This window comes from Nothobranchius furzeri, chromosome 11 (genome assembly GCF_043380555.1).
Source record: "Nothobranchius furzeri strain GRZ-AD chromosome 11, NfurGRZ-RIMD1, whole genome shotgun sequence".
Lineage (NCBI taxonomy): Eukaryota > Metazoa > Chordata > Actinopteri > Cyprinodontiformes > Nothobranchiidae > Nothobranchius > Nothobranchius furzeri.
In genome coordinates, this window is record NC_091751.1 from 41,792,444 (window position 1) to 41,815,783 (window position 23,340).

Sequence of the window (23,340 nt, forward strand, 5' to 3'; positions counted from 1 at the left end):
AGCTTTAGTAGAGGTTTCGAACGGCCGACTCGATCCTCTGGACTCTCGTTGCCACGGAGAGAATTTGGTGATCTCAAGAACTGAACTTGACCTGAGGAGTTAGTTTTAAGAGACGGCCGGTAATCTTATTCTAACGAATTAGATTTTGACATGTTAGAGGGTGGGACTTAACATACCTCGGAACACGCCCTGTCAGAGACGAAAGTTCTGGGTTGTCATGTGACAAAGGTTATGTGAGTGCAAGGTTACCATTCAACATGGAGACTATGTGTGAGGATGCAAATAATACACTTGTCATGATTAAACATGACTGATTATCATAAATAATTATTAACCACAGAATAATAATTCATTTCAGTAATTAAATACATTTATAATGAACCTTTGGTGATTTAACAGTAAAGAGTTTATTATAAATGATTTTTCTGGAACGTGATAAAATCCTTGTCTTACTGTGGAGGAAAAGGAAGTCAAGATACGGTAAGGCAGTTCAGATTAAAGATGGTTTACAGCAGACTGCGCGTCTCCTGTGATGGATAATCTGTAGATAGAAGTACAGCCAGGACAGCTCGACCCAGCTGAGGAAGTGTGACCTTTGGGTCACAAATGAGGCCATTCATGTCGCTACTCTCCACATACGTATTTCATGAGCATTTTTTAACTCAGAAGTACCCCTGAAGGACTTAGTTGTTCGCCCTTTTATCAAAACTTATTTTGAGCCTGAGAGGGTTAATAGTACACCTCTGTGAGTGGGAAAAGAAGAGAAATTTAACTGTCAAACCAACTAGTTTCTGACAGGAGCTACAGTTTGGTGTCTAAACTGAGTTTTTGTAACATTTAATCAGTCCATCAACCTTAAGCATGAAAACACTTCTGGAAACACCAGTTTCATGTTCTAAGACACTAAATATTAACCTGAATGGACACAAACAGAAACGAATGAAGGATTCACTACAAAGAAATTTTCATTTTAAAACCATCACCACTGATCAGATGAGTGATTATACTACTATTCTTGTCATCATAGGAGCAGTTGATGCTTTATAGTCTTTTAAGTTTCATATCTTCCACATTAACTTCTTTATTTGATTAAAATAAGGAAAATAAAATCAATGAAAACGGTAAAATCTTCATATTTGGTTTGGATTTTGGGAACAATTTTTTTCCAGTTTCTGCAGATATGAGACCTCATTCAACTTGATAAACAATTCTTTCATTTTTTTTAAAGCTGCTGGACATTAAACTATATTCTCAATTCAGATTTTTAGTTTTTAGATGACGTTGGAAAAAACAGAAATCGCATGGCCTAAACTTTTCAGTAATAACATCAGTTTTGTTGACATGGTGATTAGATCTTGATACTTGGGGTAAAAACTCTGCTTCCATCTTAAACTTGCAAAGCTAAAAGTATGTATTTAGTGCATATTGTTGAAGGTTTTCATTCTCTTCTACATTACTAAAATAAATAGTCACTTTTGTTTGAGTAAATGAAAAATGTGAAGTTCAGGTGGACAAGAATAGTTCCCTGTGAGACTCCAGAAGTGATTTTAGTTCCTTTCCAGATACCTTGTCATCATTGAGGCTCACAATATTAACATGTAAAGGCACCAGCTGAGAAATTGGGACAGTTTTACTAAAGTCTAAAAAGTAGCTTAAGATCTGCAGTATCAAAGCTCTAAAATGGCTCTTTGAACTTCTTTCACAACAAACAGGATATTTTTGGGAGCCTAAATGCTGTGAAGGTACGAATAATAAAATAGAGACTCCATTTGTTGTAGCTGATACTTTTTGCTACACTGGGTTAAATATGATTCACAGACTTCCAAACTACTTTAGTGTTGCTTTGTGCATCAAATGCACTATGTTCTCCAGCTTTGAGAGAACCATAAGGATCTCTGAGGACCTGCAGCATCCATTTTCAACACTCACCTCATGCTGGCACTTTGCCCTTTACAGCGTCATCTTTATAGCAGCCCGAAGAGACTGTCTACCCCTTCATCCTCCCTCTGAGCTTTTTACACAAACAGTCCCAGAAGTGGCAAGTTTTTCTATTCATCCCTGTCAGCCTGCCTGTAGGGGTGGGATTAGATTTGATCCACTAACACAACTGAAGCTATTTGTTAAAGAAGACGTGTCAAACTTGCATTTAGATGTATAAAAATGTTTTTGGTAATTATCTGAAAAAGAAAGTCACTCTGTCCAATTCCCACAACTATACATTTGAATAGCAGCATAGTAATGTGGAGGAAATAACTTCATCTCGCATTTCTCTGAAATGAAACAGAGGACTTATAAATTTCCCAAGAGGAAGTAAGTACGGCAGACTGAGAGATGTACCTCCTCCCACTGGCTTAATGCAAAAGAACAGTAAGTTATACAAATGTACAAAATGGTTCTCAGGTTGAAGGTAAAAAAAAAGTCTTTCTTTCTATGACGTTTCAGTCTGACATCTACGGAAAATAAAAGAAAGAGAATTCTGCCTTTTTTTCAGAATTCTGAGAAAAAATTCTGAATTGTAATATTAAGCTAATTATCATGATCAGAAAAAAAATTTCTAAATAGAATTTTTTTGGCTTTTAACGCAACACTGAATAAGTTTCACTCCTCCTTCATGCTGGTTAAAGGCAGAATTTCAATAATCATAAAGAACCCTGCCACAGCCTGCTGTAGCTAGTGCTAACAACAAGCTAAAGCTAGAATGAGCTGACTGACACTAAATAAGCCACAAAATAAAAAGATCCACACTGTTGGACAAAAAAAATATTACTAACTACAAGTCTGGTAGCAACAAAGCCAGGTCACAATCAGTCTGTGATTTTAGCCCCCTTTAGCGCCTTGAAACTAGTGTAGGCGTGCCGATGTTTACTTTGGTTTTTCTTTGCTGGCAAAGACATTATTACGATGCCAACAACAAAGCTTCTTCATCTTCCTCCACTTTTTATTGATGGTTGGCTAACTGAAAAAGCTAACTGCTAGTCTTTGTATTAGCTACCAGTAAACAGCTATTGCTCAAAGCAGGAAGAGACCTCCCACTAGTGCTCCTACCCATACCACGGGTGTTTCTCAATGCCAAGGAACCTCTCCGTGATGTCTTGGCCCCACCCCGGTTGCCTAGGAGATATGTCAGTAGCCCCCAACATGTGTTCTAATGTTCGTGTTCTACTGAGGCGTGTGTTCTCTGTTTGTTAGCCGTTTAGCTAGCTAAGCAAGGATACACGGGAGATGTCCTGTAGCCTAGCCTTGGTCAAAAATTATCCAGAATACACCGCAGTATTTTCAAAAGGATGGTAGATCAGAAGCCGGCAGCTGCTTCGGGGACAAATTTCAAGTTTAAATTGAAATTTCAAATGTTTTTTTTTAGATCCAAAGAAGTTATCTATGGTTGGTTAGTTGCTTAGTAGTTGCAGCTTCGGTGGCTAGCGGGTAGTAACTCACTTATATATTTAATTTAACAAATATATAAAAAGTAAAAGGCTAATTATAAATGTATGTTGAAACTAATACGTATAAAATATAACGTTATCTCCCACGTCACGTGACATTACGTGACCACAGTGGAAGCCGCGGTCACGTGATGCAAGTCTGTTCCATTGAACTGTTTTCTTTGACCAAGGAAGGACAGTGTCCTTGTAAGCAAGGCCCCTGGCCTCGCAAGACATCGCCTCGCAAGGCCAGGCGCCTTGACATTGAGAAACACCCCACAAAACTGCAGTGCTATTTCTGATTAGCAGGGGGCAACAAATTGCAGTCCAATTTGAAGTTGCTCAAGTTTCCAGCTCAAGAACCACTGAAAACAGTTTTAAAGCAATAACTTCAAGTGTTAAAAAACTTTAGTGTTACCCTAAATGGGAGATATCTGATTTGAGCCAGTATCACTGGGCTTCAACTTGTTGGATGAACAAAAATTGCAAGTAAATATTTCTATTTACTCTTAAAATGAGACTGAATTCATGTGTATGAGATTTTGAGAGATGTGTTCTTATTTGTTGAGTCCCTTAGGACAACTTAACTGCAATCAACTGTTCTAGAAAAAAATTTGATGCCATTTATTCAAAACTTTTGATTAAAACATAACATTTTTCTGCAAAGTTGTCTCATATTTCTCACAGTTAGACTCAAGGAAACTAAATAGAGAAAGGTCCCGACTGCCTGCAGCAACTATACAACTCTTAAAAGATTATTGGTCATACATGATTGTTTTCAATATGTGCAAAATTTTACTGACACAAGAGAGAGGCTTTGCAGCTTAAAAAAAGTAAGGTCATTTAGAGATTGTTGTTGTATCTGAGATTAAAACTCTTGCACTTTCTGAGAAACGCTGACTGGTGCATGAATGGTCTGGTTTGTGGAGAGCGATTATTAAAGTGTCTGACCATTTGCAGCTATAAATTGATAGAGAACTAGAGTAAAACAAAACAAAACGGTAGAAAAACAACTCAGTCGATGAGTTTCTCCGCTTTTTTCTTTGCTGTAGCCTTGACGCGAGGAAATAACAAATGTTTTGTATTTTTAAAGCTTCTTTATTTTTTTTATCTTGCACAAGAAATTCTGTAATTATTTTCAAACTAAAACTTAATAAACTATGCTTATTAAGTGTGACAGGAAACCGTTTTAAGTGTGTTCAGTAGAACATTTTATGTGGCAGAGTTAGATCAACTTGCTCTCTTGTGCATCTTATTCAAGTCCAGCTACGTTGTTCACATCAATTTAATTAAAAGGCAGAGCCACCAGCAACAAATTCGGCATAAAAATAACCGAGCCCTTCTTCTCCCTCACGTGTGATGTGAGGAAATATTGTGTGTGTGTGTGTGTGTGTGTGTGTGTGTGTGTGTGTGTGTGTGTGTGTGTGTGTGTGTGTGTGTGTGTGTGTGTGTGTGTGTGTGTGTTAGGTCACTATGGTAACTAAAAACTTTGGCTCCAAATTGTGGCATGCACCTTTGTAGACGCCATTCAAGCTGTTTTCATTCGTGGTGGTGTGCCAGATCAAACACAGATATTGTGGGTTTTTTTATGTAAATGAAATGACGAAACCAAGCAACACTGCATGAATGGAAGCTACACTCTTAACATGGTTTTTACAGTTTCCTGTTGCAGTATGCTGGATGAGCAGCGGTCAGGTTGGAAGTTCTGAAAGAGTGAAGTTGTAAAAAAACAAGGAACATCCGTCTGTTGCTTTGCATCTGACAGATAGCATCACCCCTGAATGCAGAGCACAAAAGTCACTTCTGGTTTATTTAATCTCCTGTGAGTTTCTTTGTGCTTTATGCTTCAGTTAGTTCCGTTTAATTGGTTGAGTTGCTCAATATTATTTCCTGGAAATATATCTACAAGTATACTTCCATGTTTGTAGCCGGCATAATGTGTTTGCAATTGTGCTGTTTGTTTTAACAACACATCTATGATGTTATATTTATGGGTAAAGGGATGTAAAAAAAAAAATTCTAATTTTAATTTAGTTTAAAAGAGACAAACTTCCTGACTTTTCTCAAACTCAAGTCACTTTATTTACCTGCCTTTGATTGAGATTTTTATCCTTTGTTTTAGCTCCTTGTAATGGTTGTGTTTTGTTTTAGCCTGTGTAGCACTTTGGGCAGCTCCCATGCTGCATTTTAAACGTGCTATATAAATAAACTATGCTATGCTATGCTACCTTAATAACTCATTATTTCATTTCTTCTTTCTCAGATTACTGTTGTCAATAATTCACCAGCCAGTGGTTGAAAAACCAGAACACCAGTTTAACTCCTTGTCTCTTAGAATTAATTTCCTGATCAATTTAGGATTTAACTTTAAACCTCCCTGATTGATTTCAAGGCTTTTAGTGGGACAGACTCAGCTTTTAAATCTCAAACCAGCTTCCAGGTCTCAGAGCTGCAAAACGCCTTCCGCTGCCAAGGATGAAACTAAACAGACTGTAGATCCAGTTGCTGTCATAAATTAGGCCTTCTCTTCAGACACAGTCTCATTCCCAGGTGTTTTTGTATTGGCATACTACTGATTTAATGTAAGAGTTGTGATTCTCTTATATTTAAAGCGTTAGCCACACTAGTGGTTTAAGCTGGTATGTTTTCCTTTATCTGTAAAATAAAATGATGGAAATTGACCCAAATAAGAATAGTTTTAATGAAAAGAAATAACTTAGCTCATGCATTAAGATTGTTTTTGTCATTTGTATCCCTTTTAATTGGTATTGTGAAATCTGTACGGTGGCCTTCCTTTCCTTGCCTTTAAGGTGTTTCAGGGATGTGCATAAAAAGTTTTCACTACTTTGTATAGAACAGGTTTTCACTAGTGTACACAAAACATTTTCACTACTTTGTATAGAACAGGTTTTTACAAATGTGCATGAAACATTTTCACTATAGATTTTCACTAGTGTGCATGAAAGGTTTTCACTACTTTCTATCGAACAGGTTTTCACTAATGTGAATTAAAAGGTTTTCACAAGTTTGTATGTTAAATGCAGGGATGGACAATATATTGGCATCAATATTGGTATCAGCCGATGTTAGTCATTTTTAACATATTGGTATCGGTTTGATAAATAAAACCGGGCCGATATTAACAACCGATATTTTTTCCATCTCGTCTCCATTTGTTTGCCTGTTTCAGAGAGTGAGGGGGGTGATGTGTAATTGTAGTCATGTGACAGTGATTGTAATCATCTCAGAACAGTAAATGTGATGTGTGTGTACATAATGTTGTAAATTCAGCTTTAATAATTTTCATTCTATACAAAATCTGCTGATTCTAGAAGCATTAATATCAGTATATCGGTATCGGCAAATATCGGTTATCAGCCATAACAGTGAGCTTAATATCGTATATAGGTATCGGCACAAAAATTTCGTATCGGTGCATCACTAGTTAAATGTTTTCACTAGTGTGTATAAACGGTTTTCAATTGTGTGCATAAAATGTTTTACTAGTGAGCTGAAAAGGTTTTCACTAGTGTGCATAAACAATTGTCACTAGTTTGTATACAAAAGTTTTTTACTAGCGTGCATGAAATGTTTACTAGTGTGCATGAAAAATTTTCACTAGTGTGTGTAAAAGCTTTTCACTAATGTGTGTAAAAGCTTTTCACTAGCATATATAACAAGCTAGTGTGCATAAAAGGATATCAACAGTGTCTATACAAAATTTTCACTAGTGTGCATGAAAGGTTTACGAGCGGGAATGAAAGATTTTCACTAGTCTTTATGTAAGGTTTTCACTTCACACGGTCTGTGCAGTTTCAGTCTAGAGTAGAACAAAGAGACAGACATGACAAAAATCTTAAGTTCGAACTTTGGTTTAGTCACAACTGTTTGAAAAACAATGTATTTATGTGTATCGTGTGTTAGACGTGTGTAAGTGAACAAGATGCTTTAGCAGGTGCTAAGATGCTTTTTAGAGTCATGCAAGTTTCACACTCAAGATAAGCAGATGTTCATACTTCAACAACATATTTTTAAACAGTTCAACAAAATCCACCATTTTACCCAATCAGATTTAATGCATTTTTCAAAAAGCTTCAAAAGGGTCAAAACTAAGCCGTTCTCAGGCATTGTCCAATAAAACACAACTATACATAAAACCATCATCGATACAAAAGCTACACAGCATTCAGTAACTAACAACACTAATATTCACATGTGGAGATGTGAAAATTATACTTGAGCTGTAAAATTACACTCTGATTTCTGCAATTACTGTTGGTCAGACTGCATGTGTGATTGCACCAGTCGAGTCCTTTGCTGTCACGAAGCAGAAATGCTTTCCTGTCAGCATGTGCAATCTCATTCTCCTCTGTTTATTAAAGACAAGTAAAATAATAAAATCTGGCAGGTTATTTTCTCATTTTCCTCTGTGGGAGAGCAGGAGCAGCCTGTTGGCTCCATGTTCAAAGGAGCAGCTGCAGGTTGTTTTATTGCTTTGAGCTGCAGGCCTTGATTTAATACTGAAAAGATCAGAAATCAACTTGTTTCTGGTTTGGCTGATGTTTACAATGTCTACCCAAGCTGCTGCTTCAGTGAACTTAAGAGTTAGATTAAAGATGAAAAGCTCCTCCGAGCTCCTCTGAGGACTGGCTGGCGCTGCTGCACAAATGGCATTGTCTCTTTTTTCAGATCTGCACCCCAGACCTGGTGGTGTTCCTGGCCTGCACCAACCACCGTTTGAAGGAGAGGCTGCAGAAAAGAGCTGAGCAGCAGGGGCGCCCCGACGACAACCCAAAAGCCATTGATCGCCGCCTCACCAACTTCAAACAAAACACCATTCCTCTGGTCAAATACTTCCAGGAGAGGGGCCTTATTGTCACGGTGAGACAGAAAACATGCAAAACTCAGTTAAAGAAATACTTATTGTTAAGAACTTTCAGTATTTGGTGATTTGATGCCTGTAAAAATAGTTTAAATAATCTCGGGCAGAATGATGGAATTATAGATTTGGATGCTGAGAACATCTAAACATCAGCAACACAGGGCCTGGAGGAAGATGGACCTGCTACCCTATTTATAGGTTTCTGTCATCAGGTCTGATCTGGTCCACCTGAGGGAGATCAGACAAGACAACACCAGACAAGGACACCAGCAGGGGGACAACGTGTAATGAGCTCGACTCTAGAGAACTTATGAATGTTTCCCATCCTGTGGCTGAGGCACGGTTCGCAAATCAAAAAGTAAAATTCCCAGGTTGAGGCTCAGATACGCGCGTGTGCGTGTGTGTGCGTGTGTGTGTGTGTGTTTACCACATACTTCTGGGACAGATTTAGAGTAGAGGAGCATTGACTTGCTCTCAGGTTGTTGGAGCCGAGCTCTAATGGAAGATGATGGGTCCGACAGCTGGCCCACAGCTCTGGTGGGAGTCTTATTGATCCGTCTGAGTCTTCCTGGCAGCAGAGGGAGTGCTGAACAACAGCTCTGAGGGCGGAGGAAAACAAACAACTTTGTCTCTGTGCTTCTAGATTGTTGCTTCAGTGTTGCTTCAGGGTTTTTCCTTCATGTTTAGACTAACTCTGAGCCAGATTTGATACTGAACAACAACAGAATATTATTTCATATTACAAAGATTAATCTGAAACTGTCACGTTGCGAGCCAGGAGGTTAGGACCCAAGATGCAGAAACCCAGAACGACACAAGGCAGGAGTGAAATCAAAGTAAAGTCCTTTATTTAGGAAGAGAGTCCAAAATCCAAAAATCCAAAAAGGGCAGGAAGCCAAGTCTAAAGTCAGTAACCCGACTGACAAAAACAAAAAGCTCTTTGATGAGCAAAACCTAGAGTTTTCACGAGGAGGAACATAACAACACTGACAACAACAATGGACCGACTGGGTTTTATACACAGGGGCTGGGTGATTAGGAAACGAGCAGCAGGTGCGTGGGGAGAGAGAACCAGAGGAGAGCCTGATGAAATCCATCCCTCCATCCATTGTCTGAACCCGCTTTGTCCACGTAGGGACGCGGGGCTGGTGCCCATCTCCAGCAGTCAATGGGCAATCAGGCAGGGTACACCCTGGACAGAGAGCCATCCCAGTGCAGGGCAACACAGAAACACACAGGACAAACAATCATGCACACACACACTCACACCTAAGGACAACTTAGACAGACCAATCAACCTAACACTCATGTTTTTGGACTGTGGGAGGAAGCCGGAGTACCCGGAGAGAACCCACGCATGCACAGGGAGAACATGCAAACTCCATGCAGAAAGATCCCAGGATGGGAAGCGAACCCAGGACCTTCTTGCTGCAAGGCAACAGCTCTAACCACTGCGCCACTGCTCAGTCTCCTGATGAAATCAATAAACCAAATGGGAAGGGAAAACTAAGCAGAGGAGGGGAATAAGCCATAACCTATGAGACTACGTAAATAAACCTAAAAGACTCAGGGCACAAGAGAACCAAAATATAAATAACTAAAGATCTGAGGAGTGAGGGAGAAATAAACAAGTGGAGATGGAAATCACACACACTAAAGGAGACTAATGAAAACTTGAACCTATAGAAAACTACGGGGAGTGACTAGAATGGAACCTAAGGGGAAAACCTGGAGTGGGCTGGGGGAACACAAGGAGGCACCTGAGGGGGACGCAGACAAGGAGACACAGGAGGAACACAAGAGGACACATGAGGGTGAACAGGAGGGGGATGGGGACCAAAGGGACTCAAACAGCTTTGCAGAAGGCCTCTCCCCTCCCTTTTCTCTTGCTTCTCTTGAATCTTATTTCAGTTCCCCGTTCCTTCCTGCTGTACTTCCATTGTTGCATCCTGCAGTTTTATGAACTCCTTCAGTTTGTCAGAAATGTGTTTGATGGGCTTTGCTTTGTTTCAGACTTACATAACTTGCATTCCTCTGGACTCAGCAAAGGAAAGCAGAGTTTGTAACCATGAAAACTCAAACAGCTTCTTGTAAGTCCAGCTATGTGCGAGTTACGCTGCTCTGGAGCAGTTTGTGATGAAATCTGAGATCCAGGCGTGTCTTTTCTATCCTCATGTGATGACTTTTTTCTTTTGCTTTTTTGAAGGATTCATAATCTCCATAATAAACATAGCTCCTGGCACCGGCTTAAACATGATTCTGTTATTCTGTTGATGTCTCGGTGCCTAAAACATCAGAGAAATGTCATCTAATAACCAAAGACAACATCTCCAGTGGTCTATAATGTGTTTAAAGGTGCAGCATGTAAGAATATAGTAAGAATTTTATAGTGAGAAAATCCCAAAAGACTTTAATGTTTCAGTCATTTTGGAAGGAAGGTTATACTCAAACGCACAAGTGATTCAACCACTGAATCTAGTGTATTGGAACAGAGAAACCACTCGAGGCCCAGAATTGAATAGCCCTGTTTAAGTGGTTTCCCCGCTTTAACACAGTTGATTCACCTGTGAAGTAGCTCATCAGACTATGCAGCAGCCAGTTAATCACTTGCTGATTAAAATCAGGTGTGTTGAAGCAGGAAAACCTCCAAAACGTGCTGGATAGCGGCTCTCTAGAACAGGGTTCCCTACCCCTGCTTTAATGTCTACAGCCGGAGGGGGGGAGTAGAAACACCTGGACTGTAAATAATTTCATCTCCTTTTCTACCTGTGAACAGCAGGGCTGTGGTCCCAATCGGTGATTTTCTGTTGCCATTTCCTCGTTCCGTCGTTCTCAGCTGGTGTCGGGCAGAAACGCAGCATCTCTCCTCCCTGCAATCACAAACATGTTTAACACACTGAATCAAAGCTCTTGAAGGCCACACCTGAAGCTGCACAGATTTAAGCTACGTCTCCATTATGGTTTATTTTGCTTGGATTGTGCATCCCTTAGCTCCTAAGTTGCATCTTTATGATCATCTACAACCTGCAGCTTTTTCATTGTTGGTAATATTGGATTTCTGCTCCATGTTCAGCTGTTCTGCTCCAGAGTTTCTGTTTTGTTCTGTTTTCAACCACAGCAGGCAGTTGTTTTCAAAAAACCGAGACCCAGATGGAGTCGATAGACACAGTCGGAGATGAACTGGTGACCATCTGAAGTGACAGAAGCTGAAAAGGGTGAATTTCAGACTTAAATTCCCCTGGTGAACACAAATATTAACCTGCTTTTTCAAGGGTCTTACTTTCAGTGAGATGTAAAGCTCAGTCGGTGTGTTTTGTGTTTATTTAGGATGGATATTTGTTTGAAAAGTACGTGGGTGATTGTGGTTCTAATCCAAATAATAGCTTCAGTAGGAGGTGAGAAGGGGGGAAATGGGTCACCCAAGGGCTGGAATATGAAGTCAGACTTCCTGCTTAGATGATCAGATTGAGTTGAAAGCCAGTTTTCAAAGTATGTGAGATCGCCATGGTAACGCAGTTGGGATTTTTAGGGTTAGGTTTTTTTAGGGTTATTTATATGTTCAATCAGTAATAATAAGCCGAAAAAGCATCAAATGACGTGTCAATTCTGACCTAGTATGTGAATACATCTTGAGCCTAAAGATGAAATCATGTTTAAAATTTTATTTTCGTCCTTTAAGTAACAACAGATCGTTTTTTTTTTACTTAAAAATAGAGCTTTAACATTGATCTCAGTGCTTGTTAAGTTTGAAACTTGATAGTTTTGTAGGTGTCCTAGGGGTCCTAGCCTGCTTTACGGTTGTTAGCTGTAATGCTAGTGGTTAGCATTTTCAGTTTGCCGATCGTTAATTAAAAGCACAAGTGAAAGAAAAAGAAGTTCGCTTTTTCTGTTGGTATCATGGCGGAGCCTGGAAGTTAAAGTAAGAGAGTAATGTCGTTGGAGGTGAAGCACAGAACTAAAGCCAGACTGACCTACAGTAGTTGGAGGGAGCTAAATGAGGCTACAAAATCACGGACTGATAGTGACCTGGCGTTGTTGTTACTGGACTTGTAAGTAATAATATTTTTGTCCAACCGAGTGGATCATTTTACTTTGTGGTTTATTTTAGTATTAGTTGGCTCATGTTAGTGTTAGCTTGTTGTTAGCGCTAGCTACAGCAGGCTGCAGCAGGACTGTTTATAATTCCAATTTCAACCAGTAGGACAGAGGATCAGGAAACTGCTCTGTGTTACTTTAAAGTGATGATTCACACCTGTGACTTGTCATCCTTCCAGAACATGTTTTGTTTTAGCTAAACTGAAACGCTACCGGCTAGTCAGCCTTCACTAATGCATCCTAAAGGTTTATAAGCAGTTCAGGAGAACCGCTTCCAGTTTTGCAATAAAATATTCAGAGTCAATTTTAAGTGCAATTAGCATAAATAGCATCGCTAGCTGTAGCACTTTCTAGTGCAGCATTTGACAACTCAAAATGGAATTTTAATTAAATTAATTTAATTTAATTATTTTAAGAAATGTGTAATAGGAAACTTTTGTAGATTGGTGTTACAGACAGCAGTAATCCACTCTGGCTAGCAGTTAGCCTATCGATCTGATTAGATTTAAACCCTGTTTCTCCAAACTGAGGCTGTTCAAATAGGGCTCTATTAACTTTTTGTCAAGGATTACAGTAATCATGTATAAAACTAAGCTCATGTTTACTCCTTTCTCCAAATGATGCTAAATATTTGGGAAAACACTCATGTTTTGATTCTAAAACTAAATGTTTGTAGGTTTGACGCTTTTAAATTAAGGAAGGTTTATGTTTTAGTTTTTGTTTGCTTATTCATTCTTCTGTTTCAGAAAAAGCAGATTTGCATGAAATTTCACCAGAATTGAGACTCTTCAGTTGTTGTTGATTTTTCCACCAGTTTATGAATAAAATGTTTTATTAAACATTTATAAAAATGTGACAGGAGATTATTTTGGTCATGCAAATGGTACCACGTGGGTTGTGTATAAAGACAATAAAGCAGATTTTATTCTAATTGGATTTATTTTTTCTGTGTTATAGGAAATTATCTCAGGTCTTAATTCACCTGAGGCTTAATTACATTAGTTTTAGTGTCAAAATCACCTGTTCATTTAAATGTCACCTTTAATGTGTAAAGGCTCAACTCTGCTGATGAACAATGTAGACATAATTTCCCTGTCAGTGCACACTTCTACAAGTCTATTAAGTCCTAGGCTTTTCCGTTAACGCTGCTCGCTCTAATGCTCTCCCCTTTGGGTCTCAGACGCACTCAGGCCCAGCAAAAATTTCCATCTCAAATAATATTTTTTGTCAATGAATTACTTTTTTTTTTTTTTTACGTAGGATGAGTCACCTCGGCACATCTCCCCATTTGAGCAGCCAGCGGAAATTGCAGCGAGGGGAGATAATTGTTTGTTGAGGCCACAGCTGAAGCCGTCCTGTCATTGGAGGAAAACTGGTCGAGTTAATTATTCCCTGAGTGAATTCAGCTCCTCTCCCCCCACATGCTGTTAGATGCCTCATAGATAGAAACAAAACTGTCTGCAGGTTTATTTATAGCTTCATTATGAGGAACAAAACAATAACACTGACCCGAGTTTTCTCTAAAACTAAGCAGAAAATATTCAATTTCGATCCATTCATAGCATCTTTCCGTGACATTTCTATCTAACATATTTCTTTGTGACAGCTTTTATGTAACCTCCTTTAATGTATTTTTAAACTTTTCACAAACTCTCCTTGGATTTGTTCTGGTGATCAAACAGATTGCAACAAAAGCACAAAAACAGCCGCTGAGCCCAGAAGGAGCTGCTGCTCAGTGATTTAAGGCTCTGAATCATCTGTTGGGTTAAATCTGCCTCTCAGATCTCTGAGATTATGGATGAGAAATTGTACTTCACACCTTGCAGACTTACATAACAGCATGTCCTGGTTTAACATTGGTCCTCTTCGTGGGTCTTTTGTTGCAGCGTTGACTCCTGAATGTGAAACAAGATTTAATTAGCATTCAATAGATTCTTCTAAACACACGTCCACTTAGCGCCTTATTAGCACCAGTTTAAGTTTTACTTAGTTATGTGTGTCTATATGCAATCTGAATTATTTACTTATCATTTTCACCAGCTGTCCCTCATTAAACAGTAAATTTCCTCCAACAGACGCACTAAAATCTCTCCAGGGGCATTGGGAAAAGCACGTCTGAACTGTAGTTAAACAGCCAATTACATTTGGTTGCTAGGGAGAACTGGAGAACTTCTGCCTGTCACTAAACCTATTGTCTCTGGGGTGCTGGCTGATAGCGCCCCTGCTACAGGAAATATCTAACTAGCATGCTAGAAGGTGCTGGATCTCCTTTCCTTTCTCTCTCACTCCCTCATTCACTCACTGCTGATTTATATAGATGGAGCTGAAATCATAGCTATAGCTGTTGCAGTTAAATGTGAATATTTTTCTGATTTTAATGTGATTTTAATGTAGCAGGCTTCAAAGCAGGCTTTCTAATTCAGTTTTTATGCTGTTAGTTTCAGGGTATTGCACTTTTTAGGTGCACATGCTTTCAGCAGATGATTGACTCACAGACTGTTGGAGACTGAAAACTCAAGCTGGAATACAAAACAAGGACAAAATCAAATAAAATGAGGCTAAGGACAAAAATTGAACAGTTGCTCTTAAAGATGTACACAGTAGGCTTGTGTATTTGAGTACTATTATAATGGAAATTTGAGGATTGACTTAATCTGTAAAACTTTATTTGGAGAAGGGAACTGGTGTAACACCTCACAGGCCTGACTCCAAGCCCTCTCTGGTTATGTGATGATATACGAGTGCACATGCTGGCAATAGCAGGGTTAAAGAAGGGACTTTTGCTGCAAAAAAATAAGTTTAGTCACAAACTTTAAAGTGATTAATGCTCGCATTAGAGATCTTTTTGCATTTTGTTTTTGGTTTCCAGATGTGGCAAATGTTCTCAGGATAAAAAGAAAGTTTCGAATTTGATTCTACCCTTCTCAGTAAAGTTTTAACCGAACCGGACTATGCTTCTCTCAAACTTCTACACACCCGTGTAATTGACATGATGGCTGCTAACGACTTGAATGGTTTATTTATAAACCCTGGATGAATGAATTAGAAAAACCAGGCTGCTTGAACACACACAAGTCTCTGAATCTGGTTATTTGAGTTGGGATTATTTAGCATCGTTGTGTTCCCTCAGTTAATTCCAGAAATGTTCCTGAAGCTGTGCAGTGGTTTTAGTACAAAAATCACATCTATTTTTAGCTCGTGTGCAAACAGCTTTCAGCCACGCTGTGTGTGCACAGAGATTTCTCTATATCTCATGTTTCTGTGATGATGCAATTCACAGATTTTTCTATTTCTCCTGCTGAATTCAAATGTCACTTTGAAACAGATCTTTTTCTGCTCATGGGGTAATGCATATATCTGCATTTTAATTATTTTGTGCCCAGTTACTTGATTCTTTGATGTGTGAATCTTTCATAGAGGTCATGTCCAAGGACATGCAAATCTGAAGAAGAAACACTGAACAGAAACAAAATTAAAATCAGCCTCTGTCCCTTCAAGTCCACAAGGGACACATTCTCAAAATGATCTCTGAGGTAGATTATAACTGACTGAATAATTCCCAGGGATTGTTTTACCGATATTATTTTAAACTTACAATGCAGTATTAAAGTAACATGTAAATCATATTGTATCATGTTTAATATCCTCCTGAGACATTATCTATTTTGATTTAACTTGTTTTTCATTCTTTCAGTTCTCTAGGACCTCAGAGACATTGCAAAAAGATATTTTTTATATTTAGTTCAAATTTTTAAGAAAAAAAGAAAGTTTCCTTAAAATAAACCAAATTTAAATTTAGTCCCCCTAAATAAAGCAGGCTTAGTGCTTTCCCCAAAAACTCACTGCATCTGACTCTCGTGCCTTCTGGTGGAGAATATGTGTATTGCACGTAGCATATTTTATATAATTACACACAGTCAAACAAAATGTTATCATTGAGCAATATTTTCATATTCCCTAATCAGATTATTAGTGTCAGACATGAAAGGGTAATAAAATTGTTTGTTTTACTTGTGTTTCTGTCACTTTTAGTTCTGCTAGTAGGAATTAAATTAGACCTTATTTTAGTATTAGCACACACAAGTAAAGAGCTTTCATCTTTACTTGTGTTTGAGTCTATGGACCATCTTGTAAAGATGAACAGATTTTATTTTCTACATCTGAGCTGGTGTCTGAATACACCTGGGTGGTGAGGAAACGGCAGCGCTGAGGTGTTTTTCTGACTAACGCTCACCAGGGAGTGCTCAGTCTGATCCTCGCGGTTCCTCTTCTGCAGGTAGAAACTCAGGGGAGTCTCCCACGCAGCACACATTAGACACAGGCTGTCTTTTTTTTAGGCTGTTACCATGGCTACCCCAAGAGGAAGCTGGCAGTTGGTTATGAACTCTCCTTGTTATCCGTTACTCCTGACCTCCACTCCCACAGTTAACATCCCCTAACTGCTTAATGTAGTTGTGAATAACCCTGCAGAGAGTCTCACCCCTGAAGACGTTTCCTCAGCCACAAGTTGTCTGTGGTCAGAGGTTTTAATCAGTAGTTTTTGTCAATCCCATCAAGGGATTAAAACTTGGGGTGTGCCCTGAATACAAAGTGACTCAAGTGTCCATCTGAGAGTTCGTAACACTGGGACAAAATTTAAAAAAGTTTGTTAGACTGAAACTCAAGCTTGTTTTTGTCGTTTATTTAGTTGGACGCCGATCGAGATGAAGAGGAGGTTTTCTGTGACATCAGCATGACTTTGGACAACAAGCTCTTTGACCCTAAAGAACCTGCAGCCGGTAAGATCTGCTTTTGTTTTACAGAAACAATGACTGAAACAAACAATAAACAATACATAGCTTGTTTGCATTTTATCCTACATCAAAATGTTGTTTTAGTTTATTTAATTACATTTTAATGACCAATAACTACTTTTGGGTGTAAAGTACAAACTGGCAAATATTGCTGGCTTGCAGGATTTTGCAGCTTTTAGTGCTTTGGTACAGACCGGACCACATTGGGTCAACAGCCCACCGGGACATGCCCGATATGCCAGGTGGCCAGTGCACCCCTGGTAGACGCGTAAAAGTAAAAAAAAATGCAACAAAACATAATATTAATAATATTAACTGCAAATGCTCAAAATATTTAGTTTTTAAACTGAATTGGCTGCTGTTAATAGCCTGGCAAGCCATTATAGATGGAAATATTTAGTCTGGCCATGACTCATAGACATAGCTCAGTCATGGAGTGGAATCTACGGTTGTCTTTCAAACCAAATACAAAAAACCAATGTGACAAACTCACCACTACAAATCTCAATCAACGGGGCAGTCCACCATATTCTGTCAAAAAAGATGCCTATACATCCTTTTTTTCTAAATAAAGAACTTGAGTACCTCTATCTGCCCTTGACTCAAAGCTATTTCAAGCAAGCCGCCATCTTTGTTTTTTCATTTTGTCTTATTATCTCGCCCGTCAAACTGATAGCGCTCTGTGAGCTTCAAGTCAGAAACCTGGACAGGCCGGCTGAGGTTCCAACAGATCGTGGCTAGACCAACAGGCAGAGCAAAATCCTTTTGCTTCTGCTACTGTCCACCTAGATTGCTATGCTATAATGTTAATGTATTATAACAGCATAATAATCTGTAATTATTTAATATGATTACATTACAGTATAACATTAAAGAAGAAATAAAATTGACCCTCAATGCCTGTAGATCATCCAACAGAGGGCAGTAGACATGTATAGGACTGGGTAAGGTAGGTTTATGAAGACTGTATTAATCCTAATCACAGATCAGTTTGAGCCAGAAACTACACATGAACACATTTCAAACACAAACATTCCTCAGTCAGACAGGAAATCTTGAAGGTAAAACATTACTTCAGAATGAACAAACATGGTGGAAAAGGCATGCAAAGCGTGCTTGAGTCACCTTTCTTTCTGAGTTTGAACATTTCACACTCAGCAGGCCGCACGCTCCTTATCGGACCGAGACAATCCAACATGTATGATCTCTGAATTGTGTGTACTGAAACTCTAATTTCCCTCTGGGATTGATAAAGTACCTTTGAGTTTGAATTTGAATTTGAATGTTGAATATTTCTGGGCAGACTAGAGCACTCATAAACCACACAGGTAGTCACAGAGCTGAGTTAGCGAGTAGGTGTGTCAGTCTGGTTCTGTGATGTTTGTAAGTGGAAGGCTTGACTGGTACGTTTGTGAACAACAAGTGTTCTTGGGAATCCAGGCTACATCCACCTGAACACAGACCAAAACATCACCAGTTGTCTTGGCAACGGAAAGTTAACTGCTCTTTGTGAGAGATCCAGATTCAATAAGGTTATACTGTCGTGTCCTGTCTGATCCAGAATGAAAGCATCTGATGTCGGTTTTAAAGACCTGGGGCCTCATTTATCAAGCTTGCTTATGCACAAAACTGGGTCAGAAAACTGCGAAAGCAACTTTCCACGCAAACTTTGGGACTAATGAAAGAAAACTTAGCGAAAAAAATGTGTGTAACTTTAAGTAGACTGAGGACCTTGCTTACACACATGTTGGACATGGAGAGCACCTGCAGTGCTGCTGCTGAGAAGGATAAATTTATGAAATCCTGCAGCATTATCACTTGTACTGCTTCGTTTTCACACAGAACAAGACCCCCACACGCACACACACATGTGCGCACACTCACACACTCACACACACACACACACACACACACACACCGCCTGAAGCGCAGTATCTGGAATGCAGAATATCAGCAGGGGGACAGATTGAGACAGAATGGCATGCGTGTGTGACAGTGTGTGTCCTGTCACTGTGACCCGATTGATCATGCGCCCTGGCTACTTGTACAAGGGAGATCTCTGTTTGGGTGACTGGTTAGCACGTGTGACTTTCACCTGGGAGTCTCGGGATAAAATCCTGATTGAGACATTTTTTTATATCCGCCACAGATGTCTCTGAAGAATTCACAACATTGACGGCTTCAGCAACGCTGTGCCACTCTGTGGATTTTCTCTTATTTGTTTTGCAAAAGCACTTCTTTTCATTTCTCCACCTCACCCACAGGCACCTCAATTTCTGCTTCTGTGAAATTGTGCTTCCTTGATCTGCCTTGATCTACGGTCACCATGTCATTGGCGGAGCGCTGCAGCAGCCGGCTTATGTATATGCATGAGATCCACAAGGCCCTTTGCATTAATAATAATAATAATAATGCATTGAACTTATATAGCGCTTTTCTAGACACCCAAAGAAGCTTTCACACACTCTCACATTCACACACTGCTAGTGATGGTAAGCTACTTGTAGCCACAGCCGCCCTGGGGAGGTCTGACAGAGGCGAGGCTGCCATTTGGCGCCGTCAGCCCCTCTGACCACCACTAACATAGGCAAGTTGGGTGAAGTGTCTTGCCCAAGGACACAACAGCAGGATACCCCTGGCGGGAGCTGGAATCGAACCCATGACCCTCCGATCATGAGGCAACCTGCTCTACCACCTGAGCTACTACTGCCATTGACCATTTATGGCAGTAAGTGGGCGTGGTGAGGGCGGGATGTGACTAAAATGCAGCTGAGAAACATTCTCGTTAGTCTCCGATTTATGAAGCGGAGATTGAGTGCAGCTGTGTGACTTCCATGTTTGATAGATCACAAACCTGCTTGGCGTAAGTAAATCTTTTTTTCTGAGCTTAAGTATGGTTTTAGTAAGGATTCTACGCAATGTTTGATAAATGAGACCCCATATCAGGCTGATGGTGTTTCTGCTCTGATTTAATTAGAGATGAGTTTCATAACATCAAGATTTCAAAAGGATTAAATGTTACCTTTGGCAGCGAAACGATTATTTTATAACATCCTACCAAAACGGAGTAATACCACATGTTTTATTAGGACACCATTAGCATGTCTTTACCACATCATCCATCCTGTTTGCAATGTGTTCGAAAAACAGGAATGTTGCATAAAATACTTGAAACATGCAGGTTTGGAGACGTTTGTAATTTGGTTTTTAAATTCTTGAAGCAAAAATTAGTACTTTACTGGAGCTCTTTTCCATTTGCTCTCAGCTGAAGAGCTAGCTCAGAACATTAATAATGCATCACTTCTTAGGAAGCATTGACGGAAAGATTTATATTTATTTAGATTAATTTCAGCCTCTTCTGTACAACATAACATTCATTTCTCAAATGTTGATGCTGCATAAGATTGATGGTGAATTTTTCATTTTCCTGCTTTTAAAAATGTAGAAAAAAAGGCTGTGAAACGTCCAAATGTTCTCGGTGTCTGTTTTAAGAAAAAAGTTCAAGGTTCTCAGTCCTTCAGAGCATAAAGAGCACTGTATTTCTTTTTAGGAGATTTTTCTAGCTTGTGAACTTGAAGAGGGAAGGGTTGGATCTTCATATATTCAATTAAAAACAAATCTTTGAAATAAGTAAAACATCTTCAAAAATTCATAATATAAATAATAAAAAACCTTCATCTGAACCTAAAAGGGACTTAATTGTTGATTCAGCTCATTTGTATGATGGTATATCAAGACCACAGAAAGGAGATTAAAGTTAAAACATCAAGGAAAAAAGTTTATTCTTTCCCAGATTAAAAGTAAAAATGTCGAGATCCATCCATCCATCCATTTTCAGCTGCTTAAATCCAGGGTTGGGTCACGAGGGCACCAGCCTTAGCAGGGAGGCCCAGACTTCCTTCTCCCCAGTCCCTTGGGTCAGCTCCTCCCGGGGAATCCCATGGTGTTCCCTGGCCAGCTGATAGATATAGTACCTCAAACGTGTCCCGGGTCTTCCTTTAGATCTCCCGGTTGGAAGCTCATGGAAAATCTCACCAGGGAGGCATCTTAACTAGAGATGCCCAAGCTACCTCAGCTGGCTCGATGTGGAGGAGCAGCGAGTCTATTCTGACTTAAAAACGTATCAGAGGGCCTAGTACCCCATACTCTCAAAATACCCCTCCCAAAGGGTCCCCCGAAAGACGTGGTCGAACGCCTTCATACACAAAACACAGTAGAATGGTTGGGCAAACTCCCACGCACCCTCCAGGATCAAAGGGTATAGAGCTGATCCAGTGTTCCACGACCAGGATGAAAACCACATCGCTCATCCTGAATATGAGGTTCGACAATCTGTCAGACCCTCCTCTCCAGAGCAGTGTGAAGCAGAACCCCTGAAAAGACTTTACCAGGGAGGCTCAGGAGTGTGTTGCCCCTGTAGTTGGAACACATCCTGCGGTCCCCCTTTTTAAATAGGGGGACGGCCACCCTGGTCTGCATATCCAGTGGAACTGGCCCAGACATTGTTGGGCCACGTCAGCCAATACAGCCCTACAACATCCAGGAACTCTGGGCGAAACTCATCCGCCCCTGGAGATTGAAGAGCCCAACCCAAAGTCCCGGACTCTGCTTCCTCACTGGAAGACGTATCAGTGGGATTAAAGAGGTCTTTGAAGTACTCCATCCACTGATCCACTACGCCCTGAGTAGAGGTCAGCAGCACACTGTCCCCATTTAAAACAGCGTTGGTAGCATACTGCTTTCCCCTCCTGAGGCACCGGATGGTGGAACAGATTCTCCTTAAAGTCTTGATCTATGATGTCATCGAACTCACCCTACGCACGGGAATTTGCCTCCTCAACCATCCGAGCCGCATTCCGCTTGGCCTGTCTGTACCCATCAGCTGCCTCTGGAATCCCACAGGCCAAAAAGACCCAACAGGACTCTTTCTTTAGCTTGACGGCATCCCCAACCATCGGTGTCCACCAGCGGGTTCAAGGATTGCCACAACAGACACAGAATGCCTGTGCTCGGCTTCTGACCAAGTCCTCCAAATACACCCACATCATCCCGCTTCTCCTCCAGCTTCACTGGCTGCCAGTCAACTTCAGGGTTCATTTCAAGATCCTGGTTCTGGTCTATAGGGCCTTACATGGACAAGCACCATCTTACATTGGTGATCTTCTTAGTCCCTACACCCCCAGCAGGTCCCTGAGGTCCAGTGACCAAAGCCTACTGGTTGTGCAGCACCAGGCTAAAGACCAAAGGTGACAGATCATTTGCTGCTGTGGCCCCCAGACTCTGGAACTCTCTCCCCCTGAGCCTGAGATCAGTGGACTCAGTGGTCTCCTTCAAAAAGCAGCTGAATACTCACTTGTTCAAGCTGGCTTTTGGATGACCTTCTTCACCACTCTCTCTCTATTTGGCTCTCCCCACCTATTCCACCTTCCTCAGGATCCACTGATTTCCCTCTTTCCTGTTCACTCTCTCTCTTTCTTAACATTTTTTCTTTTAAATCACAATTGCTTATTCTTGCTCATTTTAAATATAATTTTAAACATTTTCAAAATGCTTTTTTTTCTATTTTTACAATTTTTATATTTTTTGTTTTTGTTTTTGTGGAGCGCCTCGTGATTTTTATCTTGAGAAGCGCTACAGAAATGATATTTTCTTCTTCTTCTTCTTCAAACAACCCCGCGGCTGCAGCTCCAGTTGGCCACCTTGACAATGGAAGCACGGAACATGGCCTGGCCATCTCCAGTTGTTTTTTCTTGTTTCACCAAGGCTCCAGTCCATTTAGCCTCTCTTCCGTCACCATATTGGATGTAAGCCATGACAGTGATACCATCTGCAAACTTCAGATAAACCATGCAATACTTTTTCAAATACTATTGGTCACATTGAGTTGCAAATGCATGCTGAATGTGAAAACCTTCTTGCATTAGCATAGATAAGAAATAGACAGGAAACCTATCAAGTCAGAAAAAGCCATGTCACAGGAAAAGTCAGCAACAAAAACATTAGAAGAAGAGAGTAGAGCGTGTCTTGGCTAGTAGAAGCTAACATTAGCATTAGCAACTTCACAACATGGCAGAGCATGTTGCATTTTTTATCCAAGGAGGGAAAGCACAGTGGAAGAGTTGCATTGCCATTAGCCAATCAGAGGCGA

The 23,340-nt window shown here is 40.1% G+C and overlaps 1 protein-coding gene across 1 annotated transcript in view; it reads left to right on the forward strand.

The window, feature by feature from the left end:
• The window catches only part of ak5 (adenylate kinase 5), a 125,450-nt gene that overhangs the window by 25,974 nt on the left and 76,136 nt on the right, over positions 1-23,340 (forward strand). Inside the window, exons 6-7 of the mRNA XM_015956174.3 lie at positions 8,112-8,303; positions 17,087-17,177. Coding sequence (XP_015811660.1) covers positions 8,112-8,303; positions 17,087-17,177 — 283 coding nt within the window. The remainder of the gene's footprint in view (positions 1-8,111; positions 8,304-17,086; positions 17,178-23,340) is intronic.